Source organism: Coregonus lavaretus (genome assembly GCF_964263955.1).
Source record: "Coregonus lavaretus genome assembly, contig: HAP1_SCAFFOLD_1116, whole genome shotgun sequence".
Lineage (NCBI taxonomy): Eukaryota > Metazoa > Chordata > Actinopteri > Salmoniformes > Salmonidae > Coregonus > Coregonus lavaretus.
This window is the reverse complement of record NW_028165298.1, coordinates 43,961-62,932: the sequence shown is the minus strand read 5'-3', so window position 1 is coordinate 62,932 and position 18,972 is coordinate 43,961. Positions and strand designations below refer to the sequence as shown.

The window sequence follows — 18,972 nt, the reverse complement described above, 5'->3', positions numbered from 1 at the left end:
CCAATGATAAATATATGATGGTTAAATTCTTAAAATGGAGCTCCAACCAATGATAAATCTATGATGGTTAAATTCTTAAAATTGAGCTACAGCCCATGATACATCTATGATGGTTAAATTCTTAAAATTAAGATCCATCCCGTGATACATCTATGATGGTTAAATTCTTAAAATGGAGCTCCAACCCATGATACATCTATGATGGTTAAATTCTTAAAAAGAAGATCCAGCTCGTGATACATCTATGATGGTTAAATTCTTAAAATGGAGCTCCAGCCAATGATAAATCTATGATGGTTAAATTCTTAAAATGGAGCTCCAGCCAATGATAAATCTATGATGGTTAAATTCTTAAAATTGAGCTCCAGCCCATGATAAATCTATGATGTTTAAATTCTTAAAATGTAGCTCAAGCGTATGATACATCTATGATGGTTAAATTCTTAAAATTGTGCTCCAGCCCATGATAAATCTATGATGGTTAAATTCTTAAAATGGAGCTCCAGCCAATGATAAATCTATGATGGTTAAATTCTTAAAATTGAGCTCCAGCCAATGATAAATCTATGATGGTTAAATTCTTAAAATATAGCTCAAGCGTATGATACATCTATGATGGTTAAATTCTTAAAATTGAGCTCCAGCCCATGATAAATCTATGATGGTTAAATTCTTAAAATGGAGCTCCAGCCAATGATAAATCTATGATGGTTAAATTCTTAAAATATGGCTCAAGCGTATGATACATCTATGATGGTTAAATTCTTAAAATTGAGCTCCAGCCCATGATAAATCTATGATGGTTAAATTCTTAAAATGGAGCTCCAGCCAATGATAAATCTATGATGGTTAAATTCTTAAAATGGAGCTCCAGCCAATGATACATCTATGATGGTTAAATTCTTAAAATTGAGCTCCTGCCCATGATAAATCTATGATGGTTAAATTCTTTAAAAAGGAAGCACATTCTAGGTATACCGGGAAGAATAACCTCAGTCATTGACAGTGCTTGTTTCTTCTAGTAGGCCTATATGGAGAGTGGATGCAGCACTATAGGCCTACAGGCTACTTTTAAGTAAGGAGGCAAAAAGGAAAAAATAATATGTTTCATCCTTCTATTTTTCATTCTATTTTCCCTCTGCAGCATTTCCCAGCGGAGTAGAATACAAGTGCCCTTCCCTGATCTACTTTATTAGTGCCAGCAGAGCAGAGGACTCTGGAGAAGGTAGCGGTGCACAGGTCACACCACTTACACAGGTAATGGGCCGGGGCTTGTGCCAGGAGTCGGGAACGTGGCCTAAGGCAGAATAAACCGGTTAAAAGATACGGTTTTAATTAAAGAACCACAACAATACAGCGTTCTACTACGCCGTTCTTTATCGGACACATCTGTCACCCGCAGCGTCTCTAGCGACTTCAGATCAGAGGAAGTAGAGAAGAGAGGGGGAGAAAAAGAAAAAAGATTGATGACAAGTAACTAAATACAACAAACCTGAATTAATGTAGGACAAAATATATATGTTATATTCAAGTATTGTATGTTGATATATAACATCGGGGAAAAAATCTATTGCCATAATTGGAAAGAATAGTTAAATTTGCTTTGCAGAATGCAGAGAAAATGCAGCGGCCTATGTTGAAAGGAGGCCAGCCCGACTGCCAGCACTTAGGCTACTACCAATAAATGTCGTAATTCTATAAATAAAGTCGGAGTGAGATGTAGGCCAACAGAATGTGGATGATGCATTCCTGTGACCTGCGGTATGTTTGAATAAGCGGTGCTTCTGGCTCGGATTGCAACTGCGCACATGGGACTTCCGTGGTGGGAGGGACTGAAAGCAGTGTGTGTGTGTGTGTTTCGGACGCCCCGCCCTCTCCACACGTGTGTGTCCGAAAACTTTTGACAAGACAGTAAAAGGCCACTCTGTCCGTACTTCTAATATTGCCAAGTTTCCGTAGATGTCGGCGGTCTAAACTAGTGCTTCTGCTGCTAGAATCACGGAACATAAGATGGCGGACCATTCAGAACACGAAGAATTTACCGAGCTGCCAGATCTCAGCGAGGTGCTCCGGGAGGATCCCTACCTAGTGCCCTACCAAGAAGACTTATGTCGCAGGTAGGGTAACAATGTTTGCTCACTGCACTGTACACAATGTAGATTGTGTACAGTGCAAGTTTGCTCGCTTGCAAGTTTGCTACGCACGTTCTGAAATGGCAGGATAGATGCATTTTTACAGAGCGGGCAGGCCAGTCTCTACAACAGCCGAATGTATTTAGCCTACTATAATATCTCATCAATATCAGAATGTAGCCCAGGCCTGTTATAACTTTCAGTGCACTGTAACACCGCTCAGCTACATTTGACATTGAGGGGGGGTAAGGTGACGAGTTATAGCAGGGAGTCGGAGAGGAGGCGAAACAAGAGGTTTTACTCAGCCCAAAATCTTTCCACGGAAAATAAATAAGCCTACGAATTGAGGAATTTTTATATGGAGGTCAATGAATGTCGAATTTTGTCAACAAAAAAATAGCATTTGTAATTGATGCTTATTTGATTAAATAGAAGTTTCATAATGGTTAGGTTGTTACGAATTCACTGATATAAAGTTGAAGTCGAAAGTTTACATACACCTTAGCCAAATACATTTAAACTCAGTTTTTCACAATTCCTGACATTTAATCCTAGTAAAAATTCCCTGTCTTAGGTCAGTTAGGATCACCACTTTATTTTAAGAATGTGAAATGTCAGAATAATAGTAGAGTGATTTATTTAAGCTTTTATTTCTTTCATCACATTCCCAGTGGGTCAGAAGTTTACATACACTCAATTAGTGTTTGGTAGCATTGCCTTTAAATTGTTTGACTTTGGTCAAACGTTTCGGGTAGCCTTCCACAAGCTTCCCACATTTTGGCCCATTGCTCCTGACAGAGCTGGTGTAACTGAGTCAGGTTTGTAGGCCTCCTTGCTCGCACATGCTTTTTCAGTTCTGCCCACACATTGTCTATAGGATTGAGGTCAGGGCTTTGTGATGGCCACTCCAATACCTTGACTTTGTTGTCCTTAAGCCATTTTGCCACAACTTTGGAAGTATGCTTGGGGTCATTGTCCATTTGGAAGACCCATTTGCGACCAAGCTTTAACTTCCTGACTGATGTCTTGAGATGTTGCTTCAATATACATTTACATTTTAGTCATTTAGCAGACGCTCTTATGCCGACCATTTCCTCCCCTACCCTGGATGACGCTGGGCCAATTGTCTCCCAGTTGCGGCCGGCTATGACAGAGCCTGGATTCGAACCAGGATCTCTAGTGGCACAGCTAGCATTTTTATATAGCCATATCATTTTCCTTCCTCATGATGCCATCTATTTTGTGAAGTGCACCAGTCCCTCCTGCAGCAAAGCACCCCCACAGCATGATGCTGCCACTCCCGTGCTTCACGGTTGGGATGGTGTTCTTCGGCTTGCAAGCGACCCCCTTTTTCCTCCAAACATAACGATGGTCATTATGGCCAAACAGTTCTATTTTTGTTTCATCAGACCAGAGGACATTTCTCCAAAAAGTACGATCTTTGTCCCCATGTGCAGTTGCAAACCGTAGTCTGGTTTTTTATGGCGGTTTTGGAGCAGTGGTTTCTTCCTTGCTGAGCGACCTTTCAGGTTATGTCGATATAGGACTCCTTTTACTGTGGATATAGATACTTTTGTACCTGTTTCCTCCAGCATCTTCACAAGGTCCTTTGCTGTTGTTCTGGGATTGATTTGCGCTTTTCGCACGAAAATACGTTCATCTCTAGGAGACAGAACCCGTCTCCTTCCTGAGCGGTATGACGTCTGCGTGGTCCCATGGTGTTTATACTTGTGTACTATTGTTTGTACAGATGAACGTGGTACCTTCAGGCGTTTGGAAATTGCTCCCAAGGATGAACCAGACTTGTGGAGGTCTACAATCTTTTTCTGAGGTCTTGGCTGATTTTCTTTTGATTTTCCCATGATGTCAAGCAAAGAGGCACAGAGTTTGAAGGTAGGCCTTGAAATACATCTACCGCTACACCTCCAATTGACTCAAATTATGTCAATTAGCCTATCAGAAGCTTCCAGAAAATGATGTTTAAAAGCACAGTCAACTTAGTGTATGTAAACGTCTGACCCACTGGAATTGTGATACAGTGAATTATAAGTGAAATAATCTGTCTGTAAACAATTGTTGGAAAAATTATACTTGTGTCATGCACAAAGAAATGTCCTAACCGACTTGCCAAAACTATAGTGTGTTAACAAGAAATTTGTGGAGTCGTTGAAAAACGAGTTTTAATGACTCCAACCTAAGTGTATGTTGACACAGGTGGCATTTCAGCAACTTTTGAAAAAAAAAAACCTCTACTTTATATTGGAATTGTGCTTGTCATCGTAGAGAGAGATAGAGGACTCATCATGGATATAACCAGTTTTAACATGGACCTTACCATTGAGCGTTTCCACCATTTTTAAAAGTAGTAAACAGGGTGAGGTTTCCAATGAGTTGGGAGCCAATAAAGAAAAATGTACTTCTTTAAAATCGAGATGAATGCCCACACCGTCACAGAGGCATCGATACAAGATGAGCAGATGTTATAGCGGGTGTAGCGAAATGCTTGTGCTTCTAGCTCCAACAGTGCAGTAATATCTAACAATTACACAACATATACCCAATACACACAAAACTAGTAAGGAATGGAATTTAAGATTATATACATATATGGACGAGCGATGACAGAGCGGCATGGACTAAGATACAGTAGAATATTATAGAATAGAATGCAGTATATACATATGAGATGAGTAGTGCAAGATATGTAAACATTATTAAAGTGACTAGTGTTCCATTTCTTAAAGTGGCCAGTGATTTCAATATGCAGCAGCAGCCTCTAATGTGCTAGTGATGGCTATTTAACAGTCTGATGGCCTTGAGATAGAAGCTGTTTTTCAGTCTCTTGGTCCCAGCTTTGATGCACCTGTACTGACCTCGGCTTCTGGATGATAGCGGGGTGAACAGGCAGTGGCTCGGGTGGTTGATGTCCTTGATTATCTTTTTGGCCTTCCTGTGACATTGGGTGCTGTAGGTGTCCTGGACGGTGGGTAGTTTGCCCCCGGTAATGCGTTCGGCAGACTGCACCACCCTCTGGAGAGCCCTGCGGTTGCGGGCGGTGCAGTTGCCGTAGCAGGCGGTGATACAGCCTGACAGAATGTTCTCAATTGTGCATCTGTAAAAGTTTGAGGGTTTTAGGTGCCAAGCCAAATTTCTTCAGCCTCCTGAGGTTGAAGAGGCTCTGTTGCGCCTTCTTCACCACACTGTCTGCGTGGGTGGACCATTTCAGATTGTCAGGGATGTGTACGCCAAGGAACTTGAAGCTTTCCACCTTCTCCACTGCGGTCCCGTCGATGTGGATAGGGGGGTGCACCCTCTGCTGTTTCCTGAAGTCCACGATCATCTCCTTTGTTTTGTTGACGTTGAGTGTGAGGTTATTTTCCTGGCACCACACTCCCAGAGCCCTCACCTCCTCCCTGTAGGCTGTCTGTCATTGTTGGTAATCAAGCCTACTACTGTTGTGTCGTCTGCAAACTTGATGATTGAGTTGGAGGCGTGCTTGGCCACGCAGTCATGGGTGAACAGGGAGTACAGGAGGGGGCTGAGCACGCACCCTTGTGGGGCCCCTGTGTTGAGGATCAGCGAAGTGGTGGTGTTGTTTCCTACCTTCACCACCTGGGGGCAGCCCGTCAGGATGTCCAGGACCCAGTTGCACAGGGCAGGGTTCAGACCCAGGGCCTCGAGCTTAATGATGAGCTTGGAGGGTACTACGGTGTTGAATGCTGAGCAATAGTCAATGAACAGCATTCTTACATAGGTATTCCTCTTGTCCAGATGGGATAGGGCAGTGTTTAATTTTTTTATTTAACCTTTATTTAACCAGGTAAGCCAGTTGAGAACAAGTTCTCATTTACAACTGCGACCTGGCCAAGATAAAGCAAAGCAGTGCGATTAAAAACAACAACACAGAGTTACATCTGGGGTAAAAAGGTAAGGCAATAAATAGGCCATAGTGCAAAATAGTTAAAATTTCGTATTAACACTGAAATTATAGATGTGCAAAAGATGATGTGCAAATAGAGATACTGGGGTGCAAATGAGCAAAATAAATAACAATATGGGGATGAGGTAGTTGGGTGGGCTAATTTCAGATGGGCTGTGTACAGGTGCAGTGATCGGTACTATGGTGTTGAATGCTGAGCAATGGTCAATGAACAGCATTCTTAAATGGGTATTCCTCTTGTCCAGATGGGATAGGGCAGTGTGCAGAGTGATGGCGATTGCATCGTCTGTGGATCTATTGTGGCGGTAAGCAAATTGAAGTGGGTCTAGGGTGACTGGTTAGGTAGAGGTGATATGATCCTTGACTAGTCTCTAAAAGCACTTAATGATGACTGAGGTGAGTGCTACGTGGCGATAGTCATTTTAGTTTGTTTCCTTTGCTTTCTTGGGTACAGGAACAATGGTGGCCATCTTGAAGCATGTGGTGACAGCAGACTGGGAAACGGGAGAGATTGAATATGTCCGTAAACACACCAGCCAGCTGGTCTGCGCATTCTCTGAGGACGCGGCTAGGGATGCCGTCTGGGCCGGCAGCCTTGCGGGGGTTAACACACTCACGTCGGCTACGGAGAAGGAGAGCCCACAGTCCTTGGTAGTGGGCCGCGTCGGTGGTGTTATCCTCAAAGCGGGTGTAGAAGATGTTTAGCTTGTCTGTGCTCAGACACGAGACGTGGCTGGTTTTCCTTTTGTAGTCTGTGATTGCCTGTTGACCCTGCCACATACGTCTCGTGTCTGAGCCGTTGAATTGCGACTCCACTTTGTCTCTATACTAATGTTTTGCCAGTTTAATTGCCTTGCGGAGTGAGTAGCTACACTGTTTTGTATTCTGCCATATGCCCAGTCACCTTGCCATGGCTAAATGTGGTGGTTCACGCTTTCAGTTTTGCGCAAATACTTCCATCTATCCACGGTTTCTGGTTAGGTTTTAATAGTCACAGTGGGCACAACATCTCCTATACACTTCCTGATAAACACAGTCACCGTTTCAGTGTATTCGTCAGAATTATTTTCACAAGCTACCCGGAACATATCCCAGTCCAAGTGATCAAAACAATCTTGAAGCGTGTATTCCAATTTGGTCAGACCAGCGTTGAATAGTCCTTAGCACGGGTACTTCCTGTTTTGAGTTTCTGCCTATAGGAAGGGAGGAGCAAAATGGAGTCGTGGTCAGATTAGGCTCTAATCTATGGATTTCACATGACTGGGCAGGGGTGCAGCCATGGGTGGGCCTAGGAGGGCATAGTCCCAGCCAGTCAGAATGAGTTTTTCCCCACAAAAATATTTTATTACAGACAGAAATACTCCTCAGCACACCCACTGTCCCTCCTCAGACGTTCCTGCAGGTGAAGAAGCTGGATGTGGAGGTCCTGGGCTGGCGTGGTTACACGTGGTCCATGGTTGTGAGGCGGGTTGGACGTACCGCCAAAATTCTCTAAAACGACATTGAAGGCAGTTTATGGTAGAGAAATTAACGTTAAATTCTCTGGCAACAGCTCTGGTGGACATTCCTGCAGTCAGTATGCCAATTGCACGCTCCCTCAACTTGAGACATCTGTGTTGTGCACATTTTAGTGGCCTTTTATTTTCCCCAGCACAAGTTGCACCTGTGTAATGATCATGCTGTTTAATTAGCTTTTTGATTTGTCACACCTTTCAGGTGGATGGATTATCTTGGCAAAGGAGAAATGCTCATTAACAGGGATGTAAACAAATTTGTGGACAACATTTGAGAGAAATAATATTTTAGTGCGTATGAAAGATTTATGGGATATTTTATTTCAGGTTGTGAAACATGGGACCAACACTTTACATGTTGCGTTTTTATTTTTTTGTTCAGTATAGTTCTCCGTGAGTTGTATAGACTGTGAGAGAGAAGTATACTCTGTCCACTTCCACTCCTATCTCTAGACTGGTCAGCTAGTCTTCCTTTACTATCTCTAGACTTGTCATCTTCGGTCTAGTATTTCCTTCCCCTGGGAGAGGTTTGTCTGTGTGCACTCCCGAGCCGTTTGTTTGTGAGTATTCCGTTATTGCCGTGGGTGTGAGACTGTCACCCTGTCCCGAGGTGTGGAAGGTAGGTAATTGTGTGGGGGAGGTTTTGAGGAGAGACGTGGATCTCTACTGTCTGAGGTGTCTGTGCAGGTATTCAGGGCTTGTTAAGTCACTAATGTCAGCAGCCCAGAGACAGGAAGGAGGGATGGGAACGGGAGAGAGGAGTGGGTGTTAGTCATTAGCCAGCTGTTGTCAGCAGACGTCTCCTCTTTCTGTCATCGTGTGTGTGTGTGTGTGTGTTTCCCCGACTAAAACAAATCTTGGTCGACCGAGAGTCGTCTTTTCTTTTGACCAATCGAAATCAACCTCAACGTGGAATGATTGTTTTTAGAAATCTTTAATGATTGTTTTTAGAAATCTTTACAAATAAATGAAAAGCTGAAATGTCTTGAGTGAATAAGTATTCAACCCCTTTGTTATGGCAAGCCTAAAATAAGTTCAGGAGTAGAAATGTGCTGAACAAGTCACATAATAGGTTGCATGGACTCACTCTGTGTTCCATAATAGTGGTTAACATGAATTTTGAACTGTACCCCACTCCAGGAATTATCTGTAAGGTCCTTCAGTCAACAGTGCATTTCAAACATAGATTCAACCGTAAAGACCAGGGAGGTTTTCCAATGCCTCGCAGACAGTGAATATCCCTTCGAGCATGGTGAAGTTATTAATTACACTTTGGATGGTGTATCAATACACCCAGTCACTACAAAGATACAGGCGTCCTTCCTAACTCAGTTGCCGGAACGAAAGGAAACCGCTCAGGGATTTCACCATGAGGACTTTAAAACAGTTAGCGTTTTAATGGCTGTGATAGGAGAAAACTGAGGATGGATCAACAACATTGTAGTTACTCCACGATACTAACCTAAATGACAGGGTGAAAAGAAGGAAGCCTGTACAGAATAAAAAATAGGCAAACAAATATGATATTTTTCTGATAATTTGAAACAGTGTAAACAACACTAAATAAGTGTACAAGAGAGTCTGTTCTAAGGAAGAAAAATAAAAGAGAAAATTATATATATATATATACAGTGTGGGAAAAAAGTATTTGATCCCCTGATGATTTTGTACGTTTGCCCACTGACAAAGACATGATCAGTCTATAATTTTAATGGTAGGTTTATTTGAACAGTGAGAGACCGAATAACAACAAAAAATCCAGAAATACGCATGTCAAAAATGTTATAAATTGATTTGCATTTTAATGAGGGAAATAAGTATTTGACCGCTCTGCAAAACATGACTTAGTACTTGGTGGCAGAACCCTTGTTGGCAATCACAGAGGCCAGACGTTTCTTGTAGTTGCACACATCTCAGGAGGGATTTTGTCCCACTCCTCTTTGCAGATCTTCTCCAAGTCATTAAGGTTTCGAGGCTAACATTTGGCAACTCGAACCTTCAGCTCCCTCCACAGATTTTCTATGGGATTAAGGTCTGGAGACTGGCTAGGCCACTCCAGGACCTTAATGTGCTTCTTCTTGAGCCACTCCTTTGTTGCCTTGGCCGTGTGTTTTGGGTCATTGTCATGCTGGAATACCCATCCACGACCCATTTTCAATGCTCTGGCTGAGGGAAGGAGGTTCTCACCCAAGATTTGACGGTACATGGCCCCATCCATCGTCCCTTTGATGCGGTGAAGTTGTCCTGTCCCCTTACCAGAAAAACATCCCCAAAGCATAATGTTTCCACCTCCATGTTTGACGGTGGGGATGGTGTTCTTGGGGTCATAGGCGGCATTCCTCCTCCTCCAAACACGGCGAGTTGAGTTGATGCCAAAGAGCTGGATTTTGGTCTCATCTGACCACAACACTTTCACCCAGTTCTCCTCTGAATCATTCAGATGTTCATTGGCAAACTTCAGACAGGCCTGTATATGTGCTTTCTTGAGCAGGGGGACCTTGCGGTCGCTGCAGGATTTCAGTCCTTCACGGCGTAGTGTGTTACCAATTGTTTTCTTGGTGACTATGGTCCCAGCTGCCTTGAGATCATTGACAAGATTCTCCCGTGTAGTTCTGGGCTTATTCCTCACCGTTCTCATGATCATTGCAACTCCACGAGGTGAGATCTTGCATGGAGCCCCAGGCCGAGGGAGATTGACAGTTCTTTTGTGTTTCTTCCATTTGCGAATAATCGCACCAACTGTTGTCACCTCCTCACCAAGCTGCTTGGCGATGGTCTTGTAGTCCATTCCAGCCTTGTGTAGGTCTACAATCTTGTCCCTGACATCCTTGGAGAGCTCTTTGGTCATGGCCATGGTGGAGAGTTTGGAATCTGATTGATTGCTTCTGTGGACAGGTGTCTTTTATACAGGTAACAAGCTGAGATTAGGAGCACTCCCTTTAAGAGTGTGCTCCTAATCTCAGCTCGTTACCTGTATAAAAGACACCTGGGAGCCAGAAATCTTTCTGATTGAGAGGGGGTCAAATACTTATTTCCCTCATTAAAATGCTAATAAATTTATAACATTTTTGACATGCATTTTTCTGGATTTTATTGTTGTTATTCTGTCTCTCACTGTTCAAATAAACCTACCATTAAAATTATAGACTGATCATTTCTTTGTCAGTGGGCAAACGTACAAAATCAGCAGGCGATCAAATACTTTTTCCCCTCACTGTGTATATATATATATATATATATATATATATATATATATATATATATATATATATATATATATATATATATATATATATATATATATATATATATATATATATATATATATATATATATATATATATATATATATATATATATATATATGCCTTTATTACAGCAGACTAAAAACAGTTGCATTCATTCGTGAATTACGGTTTGTTTATTGTTTAGCCTAATTATTCAAAGCTCCCTTTTTTTTGTTATTTAATTTTAAAACTAAAATGCTTGATTGCATTTCAAAGCATGAATGTCTAGTGTGCTGGAAGGAATAAATAAATTATTGATTGATAGAAATATAGGCCTAAGACTAAACAGAATGCACTCTTAGGCCTACAGCTCAATGGTGGTTATACAAGGCTACTATACAAAGACTACTAATGATAACGACTTATTATTATAATGATGATCATCATAACAACAAGAGGGAGATCTAGATAAAGGAGGGTTATTGGAGCGAGAGCTGCGTGCATGTAATGTGTGACAAACAGGTGTTGTTAGATTACCATGTTATTTTTCTGCCTGTTTGGATCAGTGTAAACGACACTAAATGAATATTAAAGTAATACCAGAGAGTCTGTTCTAATGATAAAAAAAAAAAAAAAACGTTGTTATAGCAAAGATTTAAAAACAGCCCAATCTGTGAAACTGCTTTATCCGACATTTTGCCGTTGCATGAAGCTTGGCGCTCACTGAATCAGTAGGATATTAAACAAACAGGCAACAGAAGCAGGATATTTCTGTAGATGTATATGAGAAAAGTGCGACTACTCGACCTAAAGAAACCTTGTTCAACCAACAGCCTGTCGACCAAACAATCATCCAGTCGACTAAATGGGGTCAGGTCTATTACTGTCTCTCACCATAGACCTGTAGGTAGGTCTGTACTGTCCTACCCTAACCCCCACACCATAGACCTGTAGGTAGGTCTGTACCGTCCTACCCTAACCCCCACACCATAGACCTGTAGGTAGGTCTGTACCGTCCTACCCTAACCCCCACACCATAGACCTGTAGGTGGTGTGTACCGTCCTACCCTAACCCCCACACCATAGACCTGTAGGTAGGTCTGTACCCTCCTACCCTAACCCCCACACCATAGACCTGTAGGTAGGTCTGTACTGTCCTACCCTAACCCCCACACCATAGACCTGTAGGTAGGTGTGTACCGTCCTACCCTAACCCCCACACCATAGACCTGTAGGTAGGTCTGTACTGTCCTACCCTAACCCCCACACCATAGACCTGTAGGTAGGTCTGTACCGTCCTACCCTAACCCCCACACCATAGACCTGTAGGTAGGTCTGTACCGTCCTACCCTAACCCCCACACCATAGACCTGTAGGTAGGTCTGTACCGTCCTACCCTAACCCCCACACCATAGACCTGTAGGTAGGTCTGTACCGTCCTACCCTAACCCCCACACCATAGACCTGTAGGTAGGTCTGTACCGTCCTACCCTAACCCCCACACCATAGACCTGTAGGTAGGTCTGTACCGTCCTACCCTAACCCCCACACCATAGACCTGTAGGTAGGTCTGTACTGTCATACCCTAACCCCCACACCATAGACCTGTAGGTAGGTGTGTACCGTCCTACCCTAACCCCCACACCATAGACCTGTAGGTAGGTGTGTACCGTCCTACCCTAACCCCCACACCATAGACCTGTAGGTAGGTCTGTACTGTCCTACCCTAACCTTCACACCATAGACCTGTAGGTAGGTCTGTACCCTCCTACCCTAACCCCCACACCATAGACCTGTAGGTAGGTCTGTACCCTCCTACCCTAACCCCCACACCATAGACCTGTAGGTAGGTCTGTACTGTCCTACCCTAACCCCCACACCATAGACCTGTAGGTAGGTCTGTACCGTCCTACCCTAACCCCCACACCATAGACCTGTAGGTAGGTCTGTACTGTCCTACCCTAACCCCCACACCATAGAGAAGTAATAGAATCGGACCTCTGTTTTATAATAATATAATAATAAGCCATTTAGCAGACGCTTTTATCCAAAGCGACTTAGTCATGCGTGCATACATTTTTATTTATTTAAATGTTTTTGGGTATGGGTGGTCCCGGGGATCGAACCCACTACCTTGGCGTTACAAGCGGCGTGCTCTACCAGCTGAGCTACAGAGGACCACGAGACTCAAGACTATCTATAGCCTTTTCTTAGTGCCAGATCTGTTTTTCAGCCACTGCACCTGCTTCTTCAACTATTTTGTTTAAAATGTCTTTAGAGGCTGGTCTTCAAGGCCTGTGAGCTACGGGCTCTTGTTAAGGGGAGCCTAGAATAAAAACTGTTCTTAAATTATTATTATTATTCTAAAGTTAGACTGTCCTACCCTAACCCCCACACCATAGAGAAGTAATAGTCGGACCTCTGCTTTATATAGTAATTGACCGTAATAAGAAGTGTTTGTCTGTGCGTCCGTGTGTGACCCGTCTGTTTCTAGGCCTGTAATTGTGTGTGGTTTTATAATTGTGTGGTTTTGGGTCCATTCTACAGCCCATTGTTTCATAGGTCAGCTTTGATAGATCCCAGGCAGAGTGGTGAAGGGACATGGGTGGTATTAGGGTGAGGGACAAGGCAGAGTGGTGAAGGGACATGTATGGTATTAGGGTGAGGGACAAGGCAGAGTGGTGAAGGGACATGGGTGGTATTACGGTGAGGGACAAGGCAGAGTAGTGAAGGGACATGGGTGGTATTAGGGTGAGGGACAAGGCAGAGTAGTGAAGGGACATGGGTGGTATTAGGGTGAGGGACAAGGCAGAGTGGTGAAGGGACATGGGTGGTATTAGGGTGAGGGACAAGGCAGAGTGGTGAAGGGACATGGGTGGTATTAGGGTGAGGGACAAGGCAGAGTGGTGAAGGGACATGGGTGGTATTAGGGTGAGGGACAAGGCAGAGTGGTGAAGGGACATGGGTGGTATTAGGGTGAGGGACAAGGCAGAGTGGTGAAGGGACATGGGTGGTATTAGGGTGAGGGACAAGGCAGAGTGGTGAAGGGACATGGGTGGTATTAGGGTGAGGGACAAGGCAGAGTAGTGAGGGACATGGGTGGTATTAGGGTGAGGGACAAGGCAGAGTAGTGAAGGGACATGGGTGGTATTAGGGTGAGGGACAAGGCAGAGTAGTGAAGGGACATGGGTGAGGAGAGGGGATACAGGGAGGGGCGAGGATGGTTTTAGAATCCACCCAAACCCAGTCCTGGACAACCCCTTTAATTGATCACCCCACCATTCCCTACTTACTTAGTTAGTATTCTTGTAGTCAGGTTGTTGTGATCAGGTTCTTCTCTCTGTCTCAGGGGACTGCTGCTGTAGAAACACACTGTTTTAATGGGCTACATGCACGCACCTACGAAAAAAGAAAAAAGATATATATATATATATATATATATATATATATATATATATACTCGCTCTCTCTCAGTGCCTTCGGAATGTATTCAGACCCCTTGACTTTTTCCACATTTTGTGAAGTTACAGCCTTATTCTAAAATGGATTAAATAACATAAAAATCCTCAGCAAAAACAAAGCAAAAACAGGTTTTTAGAAATGTTTGCAAAAAATAACAAAAATACCTTATTTACGTAAGTATTCAGAAACCTTTGCTATGCGACTCGAAATTTAGCTCAGTTGCATCCTGTTTCCATTGATCATCCTTGAGATGTTTCTACAACTTGATTGGAGTCCAACTGTGGTAAATTCCATTGATTGGACATGATTTGGAAAAGCACACACCTGTCTATATAAGGTCCCACAGTTGACAGTGCACATCAGAGCAAAAACCAAGCCAAGAGGTCGAAGGAATTGTCCGTGGAGCTCCGAGACAAGATTGTGTCGAGGCACAGATCTGGGAATGGGTACCAAAAAATGTCTGCATCATTGAAGGTCCCCAAGAACCAAGTGGCCTCCTTCATTCTTGAATGGATGAAACTCCCCAAATACAGGTGTGCCAAGCTTGTAGCGTCATACCCAAGAAGACTCGAGGCTGTAATCGCTGCCAAAGGTGCTTCAACAAAGTTCTGAGTAAAGGGTCTGAATACTTACGGTGAGGGGGGAAAAAAGTATTTGATCCCCTGCTGATTTTGTACGTTTGCCCACTGACAAAGACATGATCAGTCTATAATTTTAATGGTAGGTTTATTTGAACAGTGAGAGTCAGAATAACATGTTTGCATACTGATTCACAGAATCCAGACATATTCAAAAATGTATTGAACTTAGTAGGAAATCAACTAGATGTAGTGAACTGATTAGAACATTTTATTAATTTGCCCAAGATTATCATAAGGCATGAAGAAAATGTGTATTTCCCTTCAACTTTTTTGTTTGTTACCATTAATAATTCAAAATGGACTCATTGGATTTTGGTTCTAAGTGGTGTCCTACATAGGGAATAGGATGCCATTTGGGACAAAACCACAGACGACACGCTGGATGGTTGAACTGGATTGATGCTCTGTTCATCTCTCCCTTGTTCCCCTGAGACCTGCAGCCCAAATCTCTCCTAAACCCCACGGAAACCAGGGTTTTAACCCTCTACTGACAAAAAGAGGGAGGGTGGGAGGGTGGGAGAGGGAGGGTGGGAGTGGGAGGGCGGGCAGGAGAAAGAGAGGGAGTGGGTGGGAGAGGGAGCGGTTGGGTGGGGGAGCGGGAGAGAGTGAGAGCGGGTTGAGGGAGGGAGTGGGCGGGAGGTAGAGTGGGAGGGAGGGAGGGAGAGGGGAGAACTCTAGCAGGGGGAGGGAGTGGGCGGGAGAGTGGTTGGGGAGTGGGAGGGAGAGAGCGGAAGAGTGGGGGAGGGAGGGAGTGGGCGGGAGAGGGAGGGAGGGAGGGAGAGGGGAGAACTCTAGCAGGCTTGTAACATGGCCTGTAGAACTCCTAACTCTTCATTAAGGCTGAAGCATCAAGAAGCGCTGACTTATCGTTAATGCAGTCTTTGGTGTGGACCTTTTCCCGCTCCAATCGATAAAGTCATTGTATTAAGTCATACAAAGGTTTACTGTGCATGAAGTTTAAAATACATTCTGTCATCACTAAATGTGTAATGTGATAGGTATTTTAACATGACTATTTTTAACACAAACATTTTATACAATATTTAAGCAGTTGTCTTCCTCACATGAAGGGGGTGATGCAATCTTTGCAAGAGGGAGAGAATCTGATTTAATTGGTCCTCAACTCGCATGCAAGATAAAAGGCGTTAGCCCTGAGTTAGCCTGCCCCGGAGCAGGTTAGTTCTGAAGGATTTGTTGCCCAGTCTTTTCCCACAAAACACTGCACCACCACGTGTTAATAGGTGAAAGGATGAATTATTGACAATTGTAATCCAAACCCTAAAGTAAGTCATGACCGTCACTTACCAAACTCAGTTTTAGACAAGACTGACTTTATGACCAAAATGATCCTATTTACACAATTTTGACACTAAAATAAATGTTTGACTCATATCGATACCATAGGCTGTTTTATCAAATCAAATTAAATTGTTCACATGTGCCGAATACAACAGGTGTAGACCTTACTGTGAAATGCTTACTTACAAGCCCTTAACTAACAATACAGTTTATATAAAAATATTTACTAAATAAAATAACAATAATGAGGCTACATACAGGGGGTACCGAGTGAATGTGCGGGGGTACAGGTTAGTCGAGGTAATATGTACATGTAGGTAGGGGTAAAGTGACTATGCACAGATAATAGATAATAAACAGAGAGTAGCATCGTAAAAAATGCAAATAGTCCGGGTAGCCATGATTAGCTGTTCAGCAGTCTTATGGCTTGGGGGTAGAAGCTGTTGAGAAGCCTTTTGGACCTAGACTTGACCTCCTCCCTATAGGCTGTCTCATCGTTGTCGGTGATCAGGCCTACCCCCGTCGTGTCTTCAGCAAACTTAATGATGATGTTGGAGTCGTGCGCGGCCACGCAGTCGTGGGTGAACAGGGAGTACAGGATGGGACTAAACACACACCCTTGAGGGGCCCCCGTGTTGAGGATCAGTGTCACATATGACCAGAGAAGTTGGTTCTAGCAGGCTGTTGACCTTTAACGCGTAGAACCCCTCATGGACAGTTGACCATTAAGACGTAGAACTGTGTGTGTCACGACAGTGTGTCACGACAGTGTGTGTGTGTGTGTGTGTACTGTGTGTGTCACGACAGTGTGTCACGACAGTGTGTGTGTGTACTGTGTGTGTCACGACAGTGTGTCACGACAGTGTGTGTGTGTACTGTGTGTGTCACGACAGTGTGTGTGTACTGTGTGTGTCACGACAGTGTGTCACGACAGTGTGTGTGTGTACTGTGTGTGTCACGACAGTGTGTCACGACAGTGTGTGTGTGTACTGTGTGTGTCACGACAGTGTGTCACGACAGTGTGTGTGTGTACTGTGTGTGTCACGACAGTGTGTCACGACAGTGTGTGTGTGTACTGTGTGTGTCACGACAGTGTGTCACGACAGTGTGTGTGTGTACTGTGTGTGTCACGACAGTGTGTCACGACAGTGTGTGTGTGTGTGTGTACTGTGTGTGTCACGACAGTGTGTCACGACAGTGTGTGTGTCACGACAGTGTGTCACGACAGTGTGTGTGTACTGTGTGTGTCACGACAGTGTGTCACGACAGTGTGTGTGTCACGACAGTGTGTCACGACAGTGTGTGTGTGTACTGTGTGTGTCACGACAGTGTGTGTGTGTGAGGACGTGATCCCCTGAGTGTGTCTGATGGGTGTCTCTGAGGTGAGTGCTGCACAGTCTTTTTAGGATTCAGCTGATAGCGCTGTCTGTATGTTGGTGTATTGAGATGCAGGACCAGTTCTACTTTAGCAGATAGTATTTCTGCTGTCTCGTTTCAGTGTGTTTGTGTGAATTTCTCATTTGGGACCAGGCTTTTCCATTAGTCAAGTGTTTGTGCTGCTTGCTTAACCAAGGGGAACATGTTTTTTTAAATTTAAACCACCGCTCCTGAATATGGTGTGTGTGTTGCTGTGCAGTGGACTAAACTAAATATAATTTTTCATATAATTTTTTTTATGTAGCTACTATACCATAGTAAACACTTTTTTTTTCTTCCATATTTCTTCTCAGACACACACACACTGATGGAGAATGTATAAACTATATACATGAAGTGTGGCATCACCTTGGGGCAGGGCACATACACACACATTTTGTAAAATAGTCACCTTTGACGACTAGCCAAGGGCAAGGTGGAGGAGGGGGATGGATGTTTGGAACACAAGCACAAGTTTATACCGAGACTTAAACACACACACACACACACCACACACACACACACACACCACACACACACACACACACACACAATCCCCCTCCCCCCCGTTCTTCATGAGTGTCAACTTGAGTCTCAATAGATTAATTAAGAACAAAGCAGAACAGAGGAGAGCGAGAGAGCCTTTCTGTCCTTCCTCTCATCTCAGAGGAATAATTAAGGTTTATACACCAGGCTTTCAGTCACTGTGGTATAAACAGCCAGGATACACCAGGCTTTCAGTCACTGTGGTATAAACAGCCAGTATACACCAGGCTTTCAGTCACTGTGGTATAAACAGCCAGGATACACCAGGCTTTCAGTCACTGTGGTATAAACAGCCAGGATACACCAGGCTTTCAGTCACTGTGGTATAAACAGCCAGGATACACCAGGCTTTCAGTCACTGTGGTATAAACAGCCAGGATACACCAGGCTTTCAGTCACTGTGTGGTATAAACAGCCAGGATACACCAGGCTTTCAGTCACTGTGGTATAAACAGCCAGGATACACCAGGCTTTCAGTCACTATGGTATAAACAGCCAGGATACACCAGGCTTTCAGTCACTGTGGTATAAACAGCCAGGATACACCAGGCTTTCAGTCACTGTGTGGTATAAACAGCCAGGATACACCAGGCTTTCAGTCACTGTGGTATAAACAGCCAGGATACACCAGGCTTTCAGTCACTGTGGTATAAACAGCCAGGATACACCAGGCTTTCAGTCACTATGCAGTTTGGCGAGTGCAAAGCTTAAGTATAACTAGAGAATATCATTTCCTGAAGTAAATGTGGTGTGCTTGCTAGTCCTGAAGTATTAGTGGTGGTGGTGGTAATGGTG

The 18,972-nt window shown here is 43.7% G+C and overlaps 1 protein-coding gene across 1 annotated transcript in view; it reads left to right on the top strand.

The window, feature by feature from the left end:
* Positions 1-1,898: 1,898 nt before the first annotated feature.
* Positions 1,899-18,972, top strand: part of LOC311116013 (1,4-alpha-glucan-branching enzyme-like) — a gene marked incomplete at its 3' end in the record, with an annotated part of 59,593 nt that continues 42,519 nt past the window's right edge. Inside the window, exon 1 of the mRNA XM_084191143.1 lies at positions 1,899-2,117. Coding sequence (XP_084047269.1) covers positions 2,011-2,117 — 107 coding nt within the window. The remainder of the gene's footprint in view (positions 2,118-18,972) is intronic.